Source organism: Merops nubicus, unplaced genomic scaffold, assembly GCF_000691845.1.
Source record: "Merops nubicus isolate BGI_N331 unplaced genomic scaffold, ASM69184v1 scaffold6444, whole genome shotgun sequence".
NCBI classification, from domain to species: domain Eukaryota; kingdom Metazoa; phylum Chordata; class Aves; order Coraciiformes; family Meropidae; genus Merops; species Merops nubicus.
This window is the reverse complement of record NW_008602190.1, coordinates 11,178-30,916: the sequence shown is the minus strand read 5'-3', so window position 1 is coordinate 30,916 and position 19,739 is coordinate 11,178. Positions and strand designations below refer to the sequence as shown.

Sequence of the window (19,739 nt, the reverse complement as noted above, 5' to 3'; positions counted from 1 at the left end):
CTGAACCGGCAGCAGGATTTGAAGTAGTGATGACTAAATTATATTTATGAGACTATTATGAGACTGTCTTCAGTCTCCTACTTGCAGTTCAAGAAAAGAATCTTGGACATGAGTACCAGGCCTCAGCTATGGAAACCATTGGTGATGGCCTGGCTGAAAATGAAAGCTGGGTACAGGAATCGCCGTATCAGAGTGGCCACAGCAAATAAAGGAAATGCCCATGAATCTGCACTGGCCACTGGGCCTTGCTGAGCTCCACTAAAGATACAGTTACTGCTGAGATAAACACCCCTTCTGGTCTTGTAAATCATAGAAGCCTTTGAACCCAAATCTCAAATCCAAGCTAGAGAAAGTACTGATTCAAATGTCGTTTCTGAGCCTTGTCTGTGGAACAGGCAAAACAACATCCAAACAGATTGCTTACAACTGTGGATCCAGACTTTCAGATGTTCTCTTTAACTCACCTTGTTTATGTTCACACCAACTCCACTCCATTTATCTTCACGCTCTTTCTGTTCAATTTACCATTGTAAATGTTGCTGTAGTCACGAAAGAGAACTGACTGAAATGGGGTATTCTTGGCCATGGCTAGTGGTTAATGGAGATGATTTCTTCCACAGTACTTCTTTTGGGAAAGAATCCAGTTACATGCGAATATAAATCTCACTAGTCTCATTAAACTAGTGGAGCCACAGTAAGATTAGAATCAACATGTAAACACTTACTAAAAGAGACCACAGTATAAAATAGAAGGAGGGAGAAGTACGAGGGTTAACTGAAAAGAGGAGCAAAAAAAGCATTTTGTTAATCACTGAAGTGTGACAGGCTATTGCTCCAGTGCTCTTGTCCTCTGACTCATTAAAGGCAGCAGTGCTCTGTGTGAGAGTTTGGAGTGACGCCTGGCATCCCCAATTCCAGCATGTGACAAATCAGCAGTTCCTGCACAGGGAGGCAGAACACACTGGTCGTGGTAGGGAAACCTGAGCTGGCAAAGGTGAAACTTCCTGAGGGAAAAACAAGATGCTGTGATATGATGGCTTGATAAAAAGAGGAATGCTGACACAGCCTAGAGCTCATACTGCCCTAAGAATTGGAAAAAAACAAATTTTATGATTTTTTGAGAACTACTTGATTTTTAATTGTTTTCTGCTCTGAAATGCTTGAAACCAAAATAAGTTGAAGTTTCTCAGGATGTGGAATTGAGATGGAATTGTTTTAGGCTCAGTTGATGTGTTTCACACATCACTTTTTGGCTTATTTTAATCTTTGAAGCAATTAAATTAGTCCTTTATATAAATTTTATGTTTTTAAGAGGTATTCAAATTGAAAAAATAACCTCACCAGGGCAGAGCAGAGGGGGAGGACACCCTCCTGTGATGGGCTTGTCACACTCTTCTTAATGCACCCCAGGATACCATTGGCCTTCTTAGCCACAAGGACACGTTGCTGTCTCATGGTTAACTTGTTGTCCACCAGGACTCCAGGGTCCTTCTCTGCAGAGCTGCTTCCCAGCAGGTCAACCCCTAAGCTGTGCTGGTGCGGGGGTTATTCTGCCTGAGGTACAGGACTCTGCACTTGCCCTTGTTGAACTACATCTGCTTCCTGTGACATATTTATTGTGAAAATAACTCCATACAATATTTCAATATTATTTTGTCTCCACTCAAAATAAAATCATACTTTTATATTTTATTTATAATAATAAAGTAATATATTTTATCAAATTGCATAACGCCAGAATACTTTTAACAAAACCATATTTTTTTGTTGAAAGGCTCTTTGAATGGAGAAATTATCCAGCATCTCTATGGATTACTCAGAGCATAAAAACTTCAGAAACAATAATATTTTATTGATTTTGTTTTGAACAAGTGATTTTACAGATCTGGTGGCAACTAGAGGAAGGCTCAGTGGTGTCATATGAGCCCTATAATTATTGCAAATACCAGTGTACTCCTGGCCACAAATGATATTTCTTTCCCGTGTTCACTTGTTTTCTTCTTCTTGTCTTCTCATTTATTTATACTTCCTATTGTCAGTACAGTTGCTGTGTCTGGCTTTAGTGAAATTGATTTTTCTTAGCTACAGGCTGTAGAGTGTCCCTGTGGTTTTTATTATAAGGCAGTTAATATGACCTATCTCTAGAAAGAATTAGGCTGATTTTGTAAATCATCATTTTTTTCCTGCACAGCAGAGTTAGTAAAGCATAAGAATGGGAATAGCTTGGGCTCGATTCTCCACCAGACAGAAGTATGTGCAGAGGTTTCACACACAGGTTGCCTTTTTCACTTTCTTTAAGTGAGGGTATAAAGCATTAGGAAAAAAAAATATTTTCTTGAGATCTTCCACAGGAATTAAAAAACTAGGGTAAGCTCATCACATTCTAATTAACCCATAAGATAATAAAAGCCCTCTAGCTTTCAGTGCTGCACAGTGTTGAAGTCCTGTTCCCTGTTCACACTGCCCTGCATGGGGTGTGCCTCTGTGGGCGCTGGGAGCACCCCCTCTCCTGGAGGCTTGGCTCTGGGGCCCAGGGCCAACTCAGCCACTTCCCTTCCCCTGGGACAGCACTGTGGGGAGGCCAGGGCTGCTTCCCACAGGAGCTGTTTTCAGCAGAGGCTGCAGCATTTTGGCTACATTGAGGCTGTGCCTGTGCCTGGCCGTGGACCTTGTTGATCCAGGCCCAAATATGCAGCCTGTCTTCCTGCCCTGACCTCAGGAAGAGGCCAGACCTCCCTTGTCTCAGTGGACTTGCTTGGAGACCACAGGGTTGTGTCTGATTCTAGTTACTGTAATGAGACCAGATTCTGACCCTGACTTGCTAACTCATGTTCTTGGCTTGACCTCAGACCTGTCTCATCACCCATAAAGTTATGTGGTGACCTGGCCACTTCCTATAACCTGAATACCATCCCTGGGTCTGCCCTGGTCACCTCACTCAGGTACCATGGGACAGGCCCTGGCCCTGCCAGCCTGGTTATCATGCTTGGCTCCATCTCACAATCCCCTGGGGAGCAGCCATCCTGCACTGTGCCCTGACAGAAGACTTCTGCTACTGAGGATATTTTTTTCTGATGCCCTTGGGCTATCTCAGCCCTGCCAGTTCTTTTACCCTCTGCAGTTACTTTCCCTTCATGCTGTTCTTGATGGAAGGAATTAAAATGACATTAAAATTTAATTTTAATTAAAATTAATTAAGAGAATTAAAAGCCAAATACTTTTGCTTGAAAATGCCCCAGTTACATATCTTTTCCTAATCTATTCTTGTGCTTTCTTAAAACTGAGAACTTTGGAGATGAAGGTGCAATAAGAAGTTTATTTGTTTAAAAGTGTTACACAAACTGAGAGACCAGATTGCCATTGTGGCCATTATTTTCTTGCAGACAGTTGAGGTGATGGGATGCTGGTTAGACTTGGCTAAGCTTTTTAGGCAGCAACAGCTAGAGAATGGAACTTGTCTCCTTTGCCTTTTCTGGGCATGAGTCTGATAGAGAAAGTTCTTCAGGAAAAGGGAGAGTAACTGGTCTGGTGACTGGTTTGGTCAAGCCTGGTTTGTCTGTCTGTTTTCTCCATGCAGACTGGGCATACATCCTACAGTCTCAGGTGGAATTGGCTTTCCATCTTTAGTTTCATTTTGACTTTCTGGTGGGTTTTGGAAGGAGATGTCATCTGAAGGGGCTAGAATATTAACCCATCCCAGTTTTTTTCTAGATGTGGGTAGAAAAGATACATTTCTGAAGGGGAAGCTTGTTGATGATTCTGTCTGGATTCTCCAAGTGACTGATTAGCTTGGTCTTCAGTGGCAGGATCCTAAGTAGCAGGCAATAAGCATTACCTGTATTGAAGCTATTCCAAATTCTTTCAGATATGAAGAATGTCACCCTTCACACTGAGGAGCTGCTGCAATTCCAGTCTGCAAAGACCAGCTGCAGAACAGAAGCTCAAAGCATAGACAGATGGAACTACTTTCTTGTGCCAGTGGAGATGGGTGCACAAAACTCGGGTAACTACACAGTTATTGCTCTTTGCATTCGCTTTGTTATTTACAATTTATTTGTAGAACATTCTGAACACATTCTGTTTGATTGACTCTGTATTTATTCTGTTGCCTTTTTATCCACCTAGCAACAGTCCGTTTTACCACAAGAGAGATTTCTTCCCGATTCGGCCTTATCTCTTTCTTGAAGCCCATATCTTTGGGAATAAGAAAAATTAAAAATGGCTGGGCTTTCAAGAGATCAGTTCTTGTTTTGTAAAGAGTATTACTCTTGCAATATTAAGATTAGATTAAGAAACACCTGCAGACTGTAGATTTCACAGGATATTGTGATGAACTATTGATGTTCCAAGTGACTGTTTACTAAAGAGCCTTTGCAGAAACCTATTTGCTAGAAGAAGAAAATGCAAGCATTTTTCACATTGTAGCACTGATACTTAGCTCATATCTTGTAAAATAAGTGATTATGAAAGGCTGAATAGTTCTAGTCTCTGCATGTATTTGTAGGGATAAACAGCTTGGGCAACCTTTTATTTTGGGATTGGTAAACTTACAAAGGCAGACAGCATTTTGAAAAAGGCTTTATGTTTGCAAAGGAGGGTTAGGTAACACAACAGTAAAAATAAGCTTGCCACTTAAGGCCCAATTACAACAGCACACTTAAGTTCTACTGCAGTAAAATATCTCCATGCAGGCAAGTTATGTAATAGAACATAATATCATTTTTCATGCAAAACCATTTCACAACATACTAGGGGAATAAATGATAAAAAAGGTGTTTCTAAAAGGTTTTTTACTAGGCTGTAGGAAACATGGCTTGGATCTCATTTAAGATGGGACTTGAAACGTTAGCTCTTAGCAGCATGGCCTTTTAGTCTTTCAGTTTCTCTTACGACTTTTTCCTTAGTTCCTAAATGTTTTCCTTAGCTGACCTGACTGTAGTACGAATATACTCTTTACACATTGTGATTTATTGTCTGTGTCTGTTTACTTGGAAGAAATCTTTAAGAATGATTCCATTTTGTAAGGCAATGGCTACCCTGCCTTTTTCTGGAAGGTACTTTTTTTCTCTTTTCTTTGTTCATGAACTTCTAGGTAAGAATTCGGAACTTTTACTGAAATGTTTTCTCTATTCTAAAGCAGTTTGTACCATTGCAAAACAGTACAGAGCTACAACCCATAAAAAGATGCCTGTGGCCTTTGATTCTTGTCTGCGAGGAGCCAAGGGGGTAGGCTCAGTATTCACTGAGGCATCAAAGTATCTGAAAAATAGGTATTTATACTTCCAGCTAGTTGTGATGAAAGTGGCTTACACTTGGAAATGTCAGCAATTGTGTCATTTTTGGAGCAGGATGTTTCCTGAATTAAAAACTCTACAAAATATGCAGGACCAACGACCTACTGTTAATGAGAAGTCAGTGGCAATTAGACCTTGTGTGTAAGTCAGGAAGAAAGAAGAATCCTACAGACCTTGAAATATATGTAAATCTCCTGCTAAGTGTAGAAAGAACACGTTATACTTGGTGTGTTACTGTTAGTTATATTATAGGAATTTTTATTTTTTTGCCAGTGCTGCTTTATTGCCTAGTTATTTTTTATTTCTTATGTATGCACAATCTTAGTAACTCATGGATTAGCTATAGTTGAAGTGAGTTTGGCTTTTGTAATAAGTTAGCATCCACATAGAACTACACATGCAAAGACCATCTTCAGTGCCTTCTTGATAATATCTGTCTGCTTTAGTGAACAAGATCACTTTCTGTTTCTGAAATGCAGGTACCTCAGGGTTGGAAAATGGGAGTGACTAAATATCGTACTGTAGCAATATCTAACAGTTTGAAATAAAGAGTGAAAACCACCTTGTTATCTAAACACAATGGATTTGAGAGAGACGGGATATTACTGTGGTAAACAAACAGGATTTAGCCAGGAGATCATTAACTCTCTGTTAGTATAAAAACAGTTTTAAACCATGTTTAAACTAATTCAGTGCATTACAGGTATGTATTGGAAAGGATGACTGTGCTTTTTAAAATACTTGTTATTAGGAAATCACCGATTCGTGGTAGTGGTAGAAGGAAGAGCTCACAGTGACACTTTCCTAAATTTTGGAATGCAAACCTGTGTCTTAAGTTTTGCATAAAGCCCTTCTTTTTTGCAATAAATGGAGTCAGTGCCTTGGGTTGATGCAGACTCTCATTTCCCAAGAGAGGCTGTATAGAAATATTGTCTGTATTATACAGATACAAATTCTAAACAATCCGTAAGACAAAATTTTTCACAAATTATGTGAAATAACAGCTGGATCCAAACTTCTTAAGGGCTAAAGCAAGTCAGATGAGCATTGGCTTACCTGCTTTGGAGCTCTTGTGACATTGAGGACAGAGATATGATACATTTGTTCACTCTTTTCATTGAATTTGGCAAGCCTTTGAACAGCAGCCTCCAAATATTTTGGCTCAGGGAGACAGTAAACAACTGGGCAGCCAGGACATACTGTTCAAAAATACCTGGTGGAACTTTTTATTAAAAAGCCCCCAATTTCATTAGAGAAAGCATAACCATAAGTGCACGTTGATAGTGTAGGTCATTGTAAATGCATAAATACCCCCAACCCTATCCACTTGTTCCCCAGTGCCCTGGAATAAAAATATGTGGTTTGATTCACTCAATGTTTTTGAATCTTGTTGAATGTGCAAGCCCATTAAAATGTTGCAGTGGAGGCTGAAACACTGCAGAAAAATGCTCAACTTACTGACAGTGGGGTCACTAGTTTTACTTGCCTTTCACAAACTGAGGAAAATGCTTTTTGGACCAGAGAGTAAAAGCCCACACAGAGACACGGCTGGGTTTCCCAGAGATGAGAACAGTTATTACTGCAGTGTATTGAGCTGCAGGACCACACTGGGCTTATGATCACTGACGTGAGAAAATCAGGGCATCTGAAAGCTTATGGAGATACTGCGGTGCCATAACTACAGTTAAAGTGATGCTATATGGCAAAGAGTATTTTTCCAGTCCTCTTCTAAAGTGAGTGTGTTAAATAAAGACATTCCTGGTTGTAAAGTGAACCCATAAATATTCAGATGAGCAATATTTCTTGCCTGATTAATGTAGATAATTGCTTTGCATTTACCATAAACCTAAGACAATATAAACATTCAGAAACAATTCATATTTCACCCTTTGCACTGATCATCTAATAGCTAGTCAGTGAGGAGTTCCTTTTCTCCCGGCAGTCATGAAATTCTTTTTAGGAAAAAAGTTGTGTTGATACCCAGATGGCAATGAAGCACATTTCTAGGTATCTCCTTTAGAAATAAAAGGCCAGATCTTCCCCTGGTGCAATTCTGAGGTGCAGTGCTTGTGTGCAGGATGGCCAACACAAGGCCACTATTCCAGGGGCTAAGAAATGCCCAAGTGTCACAGAGTGTTTTTTGCTTCCTAGGCCCCCAAACCAGGAATTGGGTCAATGTCTAGAACCCAGCTTAAACCTGGAAATCAGCATGGAGTGTCTGGATCCAGATGTGTGTCTTCACCTCCCCTTCTCCCTATGTCCATAGTAAGGTAGGAGGGAGGTAAGAAAGACTAATTTGGTTTTGTGGCACAGTGAGAGTACCCTCGCACACAAACTCTGACTTTATGGCAGAATAAAAATACTGGCCTATTAATATCCAGTGTGCCTTTTTGTTTAAAAGTTAAATGTATAATCTGTGAGTGCTTCTTAAATATTGCCACATTTGCGATCAAGGCCTCTAGAACATTCATTTCTTGACTTCACAGAAGCCACATCAACCATATATTCATTGTGCCCTTCTCCTGTTGAAAGCACTGTAAGCAGAACTATTTTTTTTTTCTGGTTTTTAACTTAAAAATGAAAACAGATTAGCCTAGGAAGCAACCCAGGATAATTTTTTTTTTTCCCCCTTCTCATCTGGAGCTTCTTTCTCACTCTTTTTATAAGTTCTTTTTTTCCACTTATTCAGAATCGTTTTGGTCACCTGTAGCAACAGTCTTAGATCACTTTCCATCTTTGCAGCTTACCTTGCTGAGCTTTCTTTTTTCTCCTCTTTCAGTGCAATTTTTGCAAAGTTGTCAGAATAAAAGTGGAATTAAACTAAACCAAAAAATCACATGTTCTATAAAAGTGAGTTTCTTCTCTTCTTGACAGACTCTCTTTAAACTCTTACAGGGTTGCTATAAAAAGTAAACCATTTATTCAAAATAGTGTCCTAGCATGGCTATTTAGTTATTTTTGCTTCTTAGCCATGGTCAAAAACTTTCTTTTACTTTTCATTTTTAAAAATAAATCTTACCACTCTAGAAACTGACTAGAAAGGACAGAGGAAAAACATGGACCTTAAAAAATGGGGGTTGATTTCTTCTAAGCTCTGCTACCTTCTTAAAATGCATACATAGGGATTCTGCTGTCATCAGTAGTATCCAAGTAACTCACATCATACCTGAGACTAAAGGAGAAAATAAAATCCTTGCAATTGAATGAGGTAATCTGGCCTTACAGTCCTTCCATAACTTTCTGCTGATACATGGCATTCTGTATCTGCTGCATCCAAGATGATATGGAAGACAAAACCAGTGATCTCCTGAAAACAAAAAGAAAAGAAAGGGTCATATTCCAGTTTTGTGTAAGACAAAGTAGGGACGCATAAAAGGGAGAGATGGAGAAACTGAGAACATACATGTAGGAGGACACTGAAGTGCTGAGGTTTAACCCCCAGCCCTGAATGAGAGTTGGCATATGGATGATGACCACAACCAGGACCCTCCTGGTTGGTTTTCACCCAGGCTCTGGCCAGCCTTGGGTGGGAACTGGTCAGGAGATCACCACCAGGTGCCTCCACCTTTCATATTAACTTGGAGATGGGGCAAGAAGACACCTCTATAAGAATGGACTCTGCTTGCTTATATAGTGGATGTGCTGTATAGGGATTCTGGTTGTCAGAAGCACTCCCTCACTGCTTATAAAAAGCAGAGTTCCAAGGATATTGGGGCAATATCCTGAGTCTTCTTCTGGGAAACTATGCTGTGATAGGGATCATGGCCTGGCTAATTCCATCTCCTGTGGCTTGGATCCTTGGGCAGCTTGCTTCCTTCTTCACATCCTATGCAGTGAGTGTATTAACTTATACCTCCCTCCAGTGGTGTGGCATCTTGGATTGTTTGTATATGATGTAAGAGCAGAGGGAGGAATTTGGCTGTTAGCATCCCTGTCAATGATAATATCATTCTATACTGGGCAAGTGGTCAGCAGAAGAGACACAAAGAAGGTGGGGCTCCCTTTTTACAAGGAGTCACATGGAGAAGACAAGGGTTAATGGATACAAGTTGATCCTGGGGAGATTTAGATTAGACACAACAGGAAAATTTTTCACGAGAGCCATCAGCCGTTGGAATAGTCTCCTCAGGGATGTGGTGGATTCCCTAGTGTTGCACACTTTTAGGATTCAGCTGGACAGGGTGCTGGGCCTTCTTGTCTAGACCACGCTTTTGGCAGGAAAGGTTGGACCAGATGATCCTTGATGTCCCTTCCAACCTGGCACTCTATGATTCTATGACACATACGTATCCTGAAAACTGAACAGCCTGAGGGAAAAATTCTCAGTGGTGGCAAATCAGATGAGATTCAGGCCCTGTTAGAACAGGCTTGGTCATGCATCTAGCCAGCTTTAATTGAGGAACAGCCTTTTAGTCAGTTTTCTCTTTCTGACTCTGGTACCAACCAGAACCCAAGAATAAGGTTTAAAGTTGTTGACATTCCATCAAATACTGCATTTTATTATTAGATTTGAAAGGTAGCGGGTTTGCTCTCAGTAAGAATGAGAAAACAAATACCACAAATAAAACTCCTAGTAGGCATTAGAAATATCTTTTGTTTAGTAGTGTCTTCTTCAAGTACGTATGCTTTGCACTTGAGGCAATGACTGTGTTGATACAGACAAATATTCTTTCAGATACCATAAAGTGCTATGGGAGACTTCATATCCACACGGATGTCTATGACTCACTTAAAGCTTCAGCTCAATGTTTGAATTCTGAGCCTGTGCTTATGTCCATAAACCTGCACTCAGTTCACTGCAGCACAGCTACACAAAGCAGTTAGGGATCAACTTTTCAGCAAACTTGTTTCCATGTGGGAGGGATGGGGAAACACCAAAAGTGTAGCTCTGTGTAGCTAGTGATTACATCATGCCGTGCAGAAAGAGGAGATGCTGCATGGTGAAACTCCTGGTTCTGTTTCCACTGTAGATATGGGTAAGGACCTTTCCAGAGTATTTATCAAGGATACAGCTTAGTAGGATCGGATTTTATTTCCTGTAATGGAAAGCTGGAAAGAAAGCAGCTGTCACTTATACATGCTTCTTGTAGAAGTCTAAGTCCAGTATCTACAATTCTGGCTTCAGTTTTGATTTCTTATTTAACACTGATTAAAGGCCAGTCAATAGGGCATCTAAAGGTTGGAGTACTGCTGGCTTTTTTGGTTTTATATGGCTTGGGAAAACACTAAAAGCTATCTAGATGTTTAGAACTTAGTTCATGAGTTTGTACCAAGGAGACTGGTACAAACTATTCTGGTCACACAGTACAGAGATCTCTGGAAAGAAACTGGGCTGGTGATTTTGTGAGCTCTACTATATCTACTTGTAAATGCAAAAGTAAACCCTTTCAATATGAAAGAGTAAAATAAATAGAAAATAAATATAAAATTATTTTGTTAGCTTTGTCTTTAAGTTATATTCTTACATATGCAACTTATGCTTTATACATTTTTTTTATATTTTCACATCCTTTTTTTTTCCATAAACATTTTAAGAAGTAATCTGGTAATGCCTTGCACTGAGCTCTCAAGGTTTGCCTACTCTAATCCTGAGGTTTAATTACAAGTGTCATTCTGAAGGCTGTGAAAAGATCAAAAGCTGTTTTGACAAAGAGTGAAGCAGAGGAGCAGCAGCAGTGTGTATAGTGGCATGGCAGTATCCCCACACCTGGCTGCACACATCCTTCTGTGGAAGGAACTAATTGTTGTTTTCTGTTTACGTTATTCAAGGTACCTAAATAACATGATGATATATCTCCTTAATATGAGAGGTAATATAGGTGAAACCAGTAAACAAAGTAAGGCTGGTCAAAGAGTAATTGCCATTTGCTGAAAATGACTTTTTTTTTTTTTTTTTTTTTTTTGAGGGCGTGGGGATATAGTATAGCATTTGGGACCAGGTTGTAACTTTAAATATATCCTCTTAGAAAAAAAATACTAAGGCTATCCTACATGAATTGATATCCAAGAAAAATGTGAATCTTTAAGGTGTCCCAAAGTTGAGACTGGTGCCTTGAGGTTTGGAGTTGGTTGTTCAGGTATTCTGGAAGCAAAAGCACACAAGTATCTCATTAAAGAAATATTCTTATAATCAGATGTTTTTGATGTTAGGTGGGTTTATTCAGATGCATCAGGAAGACTGATAGTAAAACTTGGTGATCTTGGAAACACTAAGTGCCACCAAGGTGGAGCAAACTGTATTTCCTGTTGCCTGTAGCTTTCTTGTAAAATACCAGCTCTAATAAGCAGATGAGGTTATTATAAAATCTACACATCTTTTTGTCTACCTGCTTCTGTATGTATCATCCTCCACTGGGGAAAGAATAATTTGGGGTTTATTCAGAGCTCAGCAAATCTCTGAAGGTTTCATCATCCTTATTTTAATTTTCATTAAAAGACCATTATGCAAAGGCCTTTTGATATCTGCTAAGCATTGAATAAAAACTTCTATCTTTTCTGCATTGCCAAAAAGATCCCTTCCTCAGCTCTGCTCCTGGAGGATTGCTGCTGCAGCGTGGAGGGGGAGCCTGGGAGCCAGAAGAGCTGCGGCAGCAGCGCAGCATCACCTTTGTGACAGGGTGACCTGCTGCAAGGGAAAGAACTGAAACATTTTGGCATGTTTTGTAATTTTGGTTACGTGCCTCTCAGTGAAGTTAATCATGATTATCTTGTATGAAAGAAAGGCTCTGTCCTACTTGCATCTGAGTTAATAGCAGATGGCTCATTAGTTTCAATTAGAGCAAAACTGAACCACAGGTTGCTTAAGGGCAGATTTGAATTTGAAGTAACTTTGAAAATGGTTTTATCCTGAGTATTGGATAAAAAAGAAGGGAGGGAAGGACCACTGACTGATTTTAAAAAAAAAAAAAAGTTTATTTTTTTGGAAGGAATAAAGTTTGCATAAGGTTGTTACTGTCCATGAACACCCCTGGCACAGCTGAATGCTTCTTATGTACTCAGTCCCAGCAGCAGCAAAAATGTGATAGAGGGCTTAGATTGTATAATTGGTTATTGCAGTGTCTTGGAACACCTTATTTACAGGATAAGCATATTAGATACAAAAATAAGAATAGAAGTAAATTAAACCCCCAAATGAACAAAGAGCAAAGTGTGCCCTAAAGCGATAAGTTAAATGTCTAGGGAATTCAGTGACAATTCCACACACAAAGAAAGACCGAAATTCTCTTTTGCTGAGATATACTTGGCACAGGGAAAGGCGGAAGCAGAGAGATGAGTCTGCACCCACCATGCTGTACTCTAGGGTGCTCATAGAGTGCTCTAGTTATTGTCAGGAGGAAATAGCCCCAGGATGGGGGTCTAAGTACCTAACTCCATGACTGGTGATGTGAGGTCTGGGTCAGCTCGGAAGCCTCACATGTGGAAAAAAATTCTCAAGAGACCTGATCCAGTTGCTCTGTGGGCACCTTCTGTCACCTGAGCGGAGCAATATAGAGACCATAGTGCAAAGTACAGCAGTGGGTATCTTTAGTTGTGAGATCTCAGACTGTTGGAGGCCACAGCATGGCTGCAGAAACCGTCCTTGTGAGAGCAGCAGGAAGAAGTGACATATCCTTGCCAGTACAGATCTTTAAACATTTGGCAATGAGCCTGATTTTCTTTAATGGTTCAAAAATCAGCCTTTCTGGTAAGATTATGGGAAGTGAGCAAGCATGGCAGGGAATGTTAGTAACATTCTTCCACAGTGCCTTATGTGCTATGGGCCTTGTACACTCATTTCAGGTTCTCCCTGGCTGGTCCTAGTAGACTCACCTATTGTAACACAAAATAGTAATAAATTAGGCACACAGAGAAGTAAGATACTTGAGGATATGAGAGTGATATTCCATAGGTATTTCCAGTGTAATTTTTGCATTTGAACTGGTTTCAGGTTTCTTCTGGAGAATGAGTCATCATTTAGAGGTCTGTGAACAAGTTCCCTGGTCCCGAGCTGGACGTATTTACACCTGTTAGTGCTTACAACTTTTGTGCAAAAGACAGGATGACTTAATAGCTTTTACACTCCAACTCCTCAAGGAAGTGGGAGGAAGGTATAAAATTAAATTAAATCAAGGTAGTGGTGTTTCATACCAAATTTGAACTCATGCCTGGAGCTATTCCAGGGGCAGGCAGAAGAGAATGGTGCCTGAGATTTGCCTTCTAATTGCCCACAGCAGTGATGAAACTGTTTCTAGTCATCTGTGTGTAAAGTTGACATGGCCTCTGGAGTCCTGTGAATGCAGCTTTATGTCTGCCTTTTGAAATATTTCTTAGTTCAAATATGCTAAAGAATAGTATCAGACCCAGGACTCTTCATGGGAGAAAAACATACAGAATAAGCAGGTAACTCACCTGAGGATGGTCTTGGACACTGAAAATTCAGCAGAGCTTGAGTATGTCAGCCTCTTTTTGGTCAACATTGAGCTGGCAAAGAGCCAGATCTGCAGCCTTCTCTATTGCAGTGTCATCACAGGTGGGGGAAGGCTCTGGCAGGAGAGGCACCAAAGCAAAGCACCTGGATGCCAAGGAGCAGTGAAACAAGTAAAACCATTCTGCTTAGAAAACGAGTGCAGCAGATCAGGATGGCAAGTCAGTATGGAGTGGTTGACCTGTGTGAAAGAGCGGACTTCTGTAATGGAGCTGTGTCTCTTTATAAACTCCTGTCCCCCTTTTAATTTGATACTGACCATAACCTTTCAATCAACAGCAAACACAAAGTCAATGATTAAAAGGTCTTACTAAAGTGTCGTAGCTCCCTCTGAGATCAGAGAGCACTTTCTCCTTTGGGCTTTACACCTCCAGTTCAGACTTCACTGGGCAGACGTAGAACTTTAACCTCACCACAAGGGACAAAAATATACACACAAAACTGCTTTCTAAAGAAACCAGAATGGCTTAAATAAACCTCCACGCAGGACAGGTCTGGCTCCACCTCTGGTCTGTCAGTGATCGAGTTCTTCTCCCAAATAAGACAATGGCAAAGGTCTCAGTAATTTAAACAGGAACTGGGCAAGGGCCACAGGGTTGACTGATTTTACACTTTGTATTTGTGAAATGCTAATTTTAAACAAATATACTGAGTCTGCTACATGCAGTCAGTTTTGTTGTCATAGGAAGCCCAGGTTGGGTTAATTCTTTGAGCATTTCTATGCAGTTGGATACCTCCAGATGAGTGTTAACCCTTAGCCTAGGCCAAGCCAGCAAAATGCAGTCTGTCAGACAAGGAGCCTCCAGATAAACAGCCTGCTCAGGCCATTAAATACTCTTGGATAACACAGTAACAAGAAAATGTAAAGTATTAATGGTTTCATCATGATGTCTGTTTTTAAGCAGAAATTTCCACTGTGGTTTTTTTTTTTGGACTTAACAGTCACTGTAATTGAATAATAGTGGCTTAGATGTTGTAAGTTTTGTTCTCTCCCCAAAGACTTTGCTTCTGTTGGTGGGATGGTGCAAATTAAGCTGCTGTAAGAGATTGGAGTAAACAGACAATAAGTGAATCAGGGCTATCCAAATGGTCTTAGGCTATCGAAAGAACATTTCAGGATTTGTTCCCTCTCAATGCCTTGACTCCAGCTCACTGTTCTTCCATTGCTTAAAACTCTCGATTTATTGACACCTACAAAGTATTTGACCCCCTACCCTGATGTCCCTGAGATCTGAACTTTCTCTATTTCATACCATCTCCTCCCAGCTTCTGACTTTGTTTTCATTCACATAATGCACAGATTACTGCAAAGTAATCTGTGAATTTGCCATTCTTGCATGTTGCTTCTTATGCCCAAAAGCAAGTCTTATTTCCTATTGACTCCTCCCATCCTAACTTTTTGGCTGCCCCTGGTTTCAGCCCCTGCTGCCAATGCCTAGATTTACATTCCTGTGGGTTTAGAAGCAGGTATAGTTGCATATGAACTTCACTGCTAATTTTAACATGCTGCTGCATTTTTATTGCCTGAGAACCAAATTTAGTGATAAAGTAAGAACCATCTGAAATTATATGCTGGGAGGGGAAGGTGGCTTATAAGAAAGTTACAGACCTAAGGCTGATTGTGTTCATCTTGGTGCCAAAGATCTGAAGGCAAGAATCTAGCAGAAAGAACTTTTTAAAGAAGAGAGAGCATGTAATGTAAACTGGAGGGTGAACTGTCTCTGTCTGATTTCTTGTAGCCTGCACCGTCCTCCTTGGTGGCAAGCCAGTGCCTTGCTCTTGCCACCTCTTGCTCTTTTTTTTTTGCCTGTAGATTATTCTTTCTGTACTTTGAATCAATGAAAATGTACAGCCAGTTATTTCTTTGCCAGTTCACATCATCTTGCATGTTTTCCCAGATTTAGTCCAGACTTCTCTGTGAACTGCATCTACCTATCCCATAACTGGCTCATGGCTGGATGGTTTAGGACCTTAGTTTTCGATCTTGCTCTGTGTTACTGTCTCCCTTATATTGTACGGTCAGAATTGGCTCAAGGAAAACAGTCCCACCTCTGCTTCATCTTTAGGTCCTTGGCTTCTCTAACCATTGTCACAGTCTACTCCAGTTTAAATTGTAGGAAACCACAGGAGAATCATAAGCCTGTGGCTATAGGCCTGAGGAATAAAGGAAATTGGTCCAGCAATGTCACAATTTTAATTGTTTTAACACTAGTCAGTGCTCTGCTTTCTTTCCTTTTCAGCAACAATAAAGAATACAACCCTGATGTGACTGGAGACTGAGACTCCAGGGAGGAGCTGTTCACTGACTTGGCTGCTCCCCCCACATTAGCACAGAGCACATGCTAAATTGTGCAGGTTTATTTGTACCTTTGACTTATCCCCTCACTGTGGAATCTGGAGGCTGATCTGCCAGCTAAGAGACTGCGCTGTGGTCACTATTGATTCTCGAGTGATTTGCTGAGTACAGATGAAAAAGGGTCATGAAAAATTCTGCCTGGAGAAACTTCAGTTTGAAATGACAGCAGTGTGCCTTGTGGCTAACCTGTCAGGATACAGGGGGGAATAGCTGTGCAAATAGCTGTTATCTTGAAGATATGGAGAAGTGACAACCACCGTTACTTGGGGAGGATCCCAATGAAAGTCATGATTTTCTACAAGGAGCAATTCTGCAGTATTTCACCTTGAAGGGTACCAGAAGCTGGGTAACCATTTCCCTGCACCTCAGTTTCTCTCATGGGAGATCTCTGTGATCACAGCTATCTGCTGGAGAACACCAAGTACCTTTAGGTTTGAGGATTGTCCCTGTATTGATTGAGGAAGGAAAAGTGCAAGGAAATAATTGTCTCTGTTGAATACTACTGTAAAGGTTGAGGATTTTAAAATTGTATATATTGTCATGGGTTTTTTTACTAGTTGTTCAAAGAATCTTAGCTCTTTAGCCCAGCAATGCTCAAAGCATGTTTCTCTGGGAGAAAGCAAAACCTGTCCGAAGGAATGTCCAATGGAAAGCTGGGTGGGATTATACATTCATCTAGGAAGACCTGCAACAGCACTAGTGCTGAAACTCTTCCAAGAAGACTTTGGTTGGTGGAAAACTCAGAGAGACAGAAAAGCGCAGGGCTGCTAGATGGAGCCACCTCATGTCTTGCCAGTTGCTTTGCAGTCTCGGGGTGAGGGCTAATGCACGGACTGTATCCTGGAGGGCAGGGATACAAGGGGTGAATGTTGAGAAACACTGCTGTAGTCATAGTACAGGAACGGCAGAAACAGCAATGCAGACTCGCTCACATTGTTCCCTGTGCCTGGGGATGCTTCCCCTGCAGCTAAAGGATAATAACTCATTTTCCTTATCCTTACAGTACATGGCATTTCTGTGGAGATGGGTGCCAGTTAGTACTGGCTGTGTCGGTGCCTCTTATAATGGGAAATTGTTATATCCCTGACTCTCTTCTTTGTAATTCTCCTCCCACTGGAAAGGAAAAAATTTCTCTGTTGAAGTAGCTGACCTCAAAACATGGACACAGCTGGGAAATCTGAGCGTGTCCAGCCAAAGCAGCACATGAACTACATTTGCTTTGGCAAAGCAGGATTCAAAAAAGCTGAAAAATATTGTCAGCCAGTGATGCAGAGATGACAAAACTATTCATGCTGCATTTCAGGGAAGGAGGCATTTGTATTTTATGTATTGCCATTTTGTAACACTCATTGCCCAGAGATTCTATTACTAAACACTGAATCTGTTACTGAGGTCCAGGTGCATGAATATGGGACCATACTGAGGGGAGACAAAGTGACTGCTTCAAAGCAGTCATGGTTAATGTGTCCTTAAGAGGGAAAGTGTTAAGGAGAAAGAAAATTAAGTGCAGCTACTAATTGAAATGCATGGAGCAATTCTGCTTTTTTTTTTCCTCCCTGTTTTAGGAAACAATGGAGTAGTTACACTAGGTGTAGGAGAGCATCTGTGAGGTGTGGAGGCTGCAGATGTTTTGCCACATATCCTTGCTTTGTGTGGTTGGAAAAGGCAATAAAAAAATGCATCATTTCTGGAGTTCAGAGATCCCCATGGGCAGGGATGCCTTTTATAAACATACTGTTTCTGCCATCAGACAGGCATTTTCTAAGCCTGGAAAACATTGTCTCTGCTATAACTTAGTGCTCACTTCATTATATATGAGACAATTTGTATGGTTTAGTTAAGGCAATGCCTAGTTTTAAAGATACAAAAGCTAGGAAAACTAATTGCTCCAGGCAAGTTAAAAACTCAGCCTCATGTATGTGATGTTATAGAAATGCAGGTCATACCAGTAGCCATTGCATTAAATCCTGTACTGTCTCATGTAGTGGGATGGAGGACCACCTACCTTACCACTTCAAGAAATTTCTGCGGCTTAGCACTAGTGCTCATTGAGCGAATGGCTGTGTGCAGAACATACTGGGGTCGCTGCTCTGTAGAGAGGCAAAAGATGACTGAGCAGTTGCCTGGCAGGAGCTGGCGCAGTTGCCTGCAAGGCAGTTCCTGCAAGAACTCAGCATATTCTTGAACCATGAGAGCTGCTGCCTCCTCGGGGAGAGCTTGTCAGCAGTATGCTGCTGTTGTGTCAGACTGGCTTAGAGTGTCTGGGCTGATTTCCCTTTTTCTTTCCCCTCCACACACCCAGCTGAAGCATTGGTGCAAGTGCCTATGGCTTTTGCTTTCCCCATTGACACAGCAGAGCAGAATGTTTCTGTAGAGCAACCTGTTGCACTGTGGCCAAGAACAAATGTTAGTTGTGTTGCTTGCTGAATACTGGAAGGTTGTAAGTAGAGAACAGGATAGGTTATATATATTATAGTTTAGAAGTGACATGTGTTCTGCAGCTTTTGCTGCCTGCATGATAATTATCTTGTAGCAAGTGCTGTTCCTGGTTAAAGATTCATGACTGTATTTGAGACTGTTCCCCAGGGCCTGCAGAATTCCAGTCTGGCTGGCAGCAAAGATCCTTCTGGCCCCTGTCCCTTATTACTTCTCTACCTAGAACAGATTTTGTCTCTAATGTGTCAGAAATTCAGGCAAGATTTGACTGCTAGGACAATGGTAAATTCCCATCCCTGTCTGGGTTGTATATATGACACACATGTCTGTAGTGTATTTTTATTCCCTTGACTTGGTATTCCCTCATATGCACCCAGGCCACGCAGTACCCTGTGATCCTGTCACATCTGTGTATCTGCTGGAAGGCAGAGAATACACGTGTGGGGCTGGAAAGATTGATGTCTTCAGCCTGCACAGCAAGGAAGGTGGTCTGATTCTTTGTTCCTTTCATAGATATGGATGCTCTTATGCCATGTCCAAAAGTATTGAGGTACTTCTGGTGGATATTAAAAGTAGGTACCTGCTAGGAACAATACAGATGGAAGAGAAAAATAAGGTTTTTTTCCCTGCCACTTCTTTAGTGTTATTGGTGTGTGATCAAAAGCAAGGACTGACCTGATTTCCTGTAGTGCTCAGCACCCACACATCCCAGTGAAGCTGATGAGAAGTGCAGGAGCTTACTGTTTTTGAAATCAAGCCCAGAATATGACTCATAATGCTGTGAAGGAGATACTTGACAACTAAATGAAAATATGTACACATAGAAGGTACCAAAGCATTTCTGTTGAACATTTTATTGTGAAGTAACCTTTCGGGTGGTGTTTCTATCACACAGCTACAACTGTTGTATAGGTCTTACAACAGTTTCATTCAAACAATATTTTCTGTATTCTAACTCGAGCATCTCTGTATGTAGAGAAAACAACTGCTGTGTGTTGTAAACACCTATATTTTGAAGCAGGCATTTCTGAGATCTTGGCCATGGTTCTGCTCTCTGGAGGGTAAAACTCATTTGGGGTCGGAGTCAAGCGTTCTCACCTATTTGCACTTGATGTTGTGGTCTATGTGTTGATGCTGCTGCTGCTCATTGATTCTACATTTAACTGTATTGCCATGTCTGTAACACAGC

The 19,739-nt window shown here is 40.9% G+C and overlaps 1 protein-coding gene across 1 annotated transcript; it reads right to left on the bottom strand.

Moving 5' to 3' along the window:
* Nucleotides 1-3,407: 3,407 nt before the first annotated feature.
* Nucleotides 3,408-13,881, bottom strand: FETUB (fetuin B). Its single transcript, XM_008938256.1, is given in 11 exon segments — nucleotides 3,408-3,565; nucleotides 3,568-3,702; nucleotides 3,705-3,810; nucleotides 4,299-4,389; nucleotides 5,286-5,398; nucleotides 6,351-6,516; nucleotides 7,049-7,140; nucleotides 8,492-8,541; nucleotides 8,544-8,601; nucleotides 13,683-13,812; nucleotides 13,814-13,881. Coding segments are annotated over 11 exon segments (1,167 nt in total).
* Nucleotides 13,882-19,739: the final 5,858 nt, after the last annotated feature.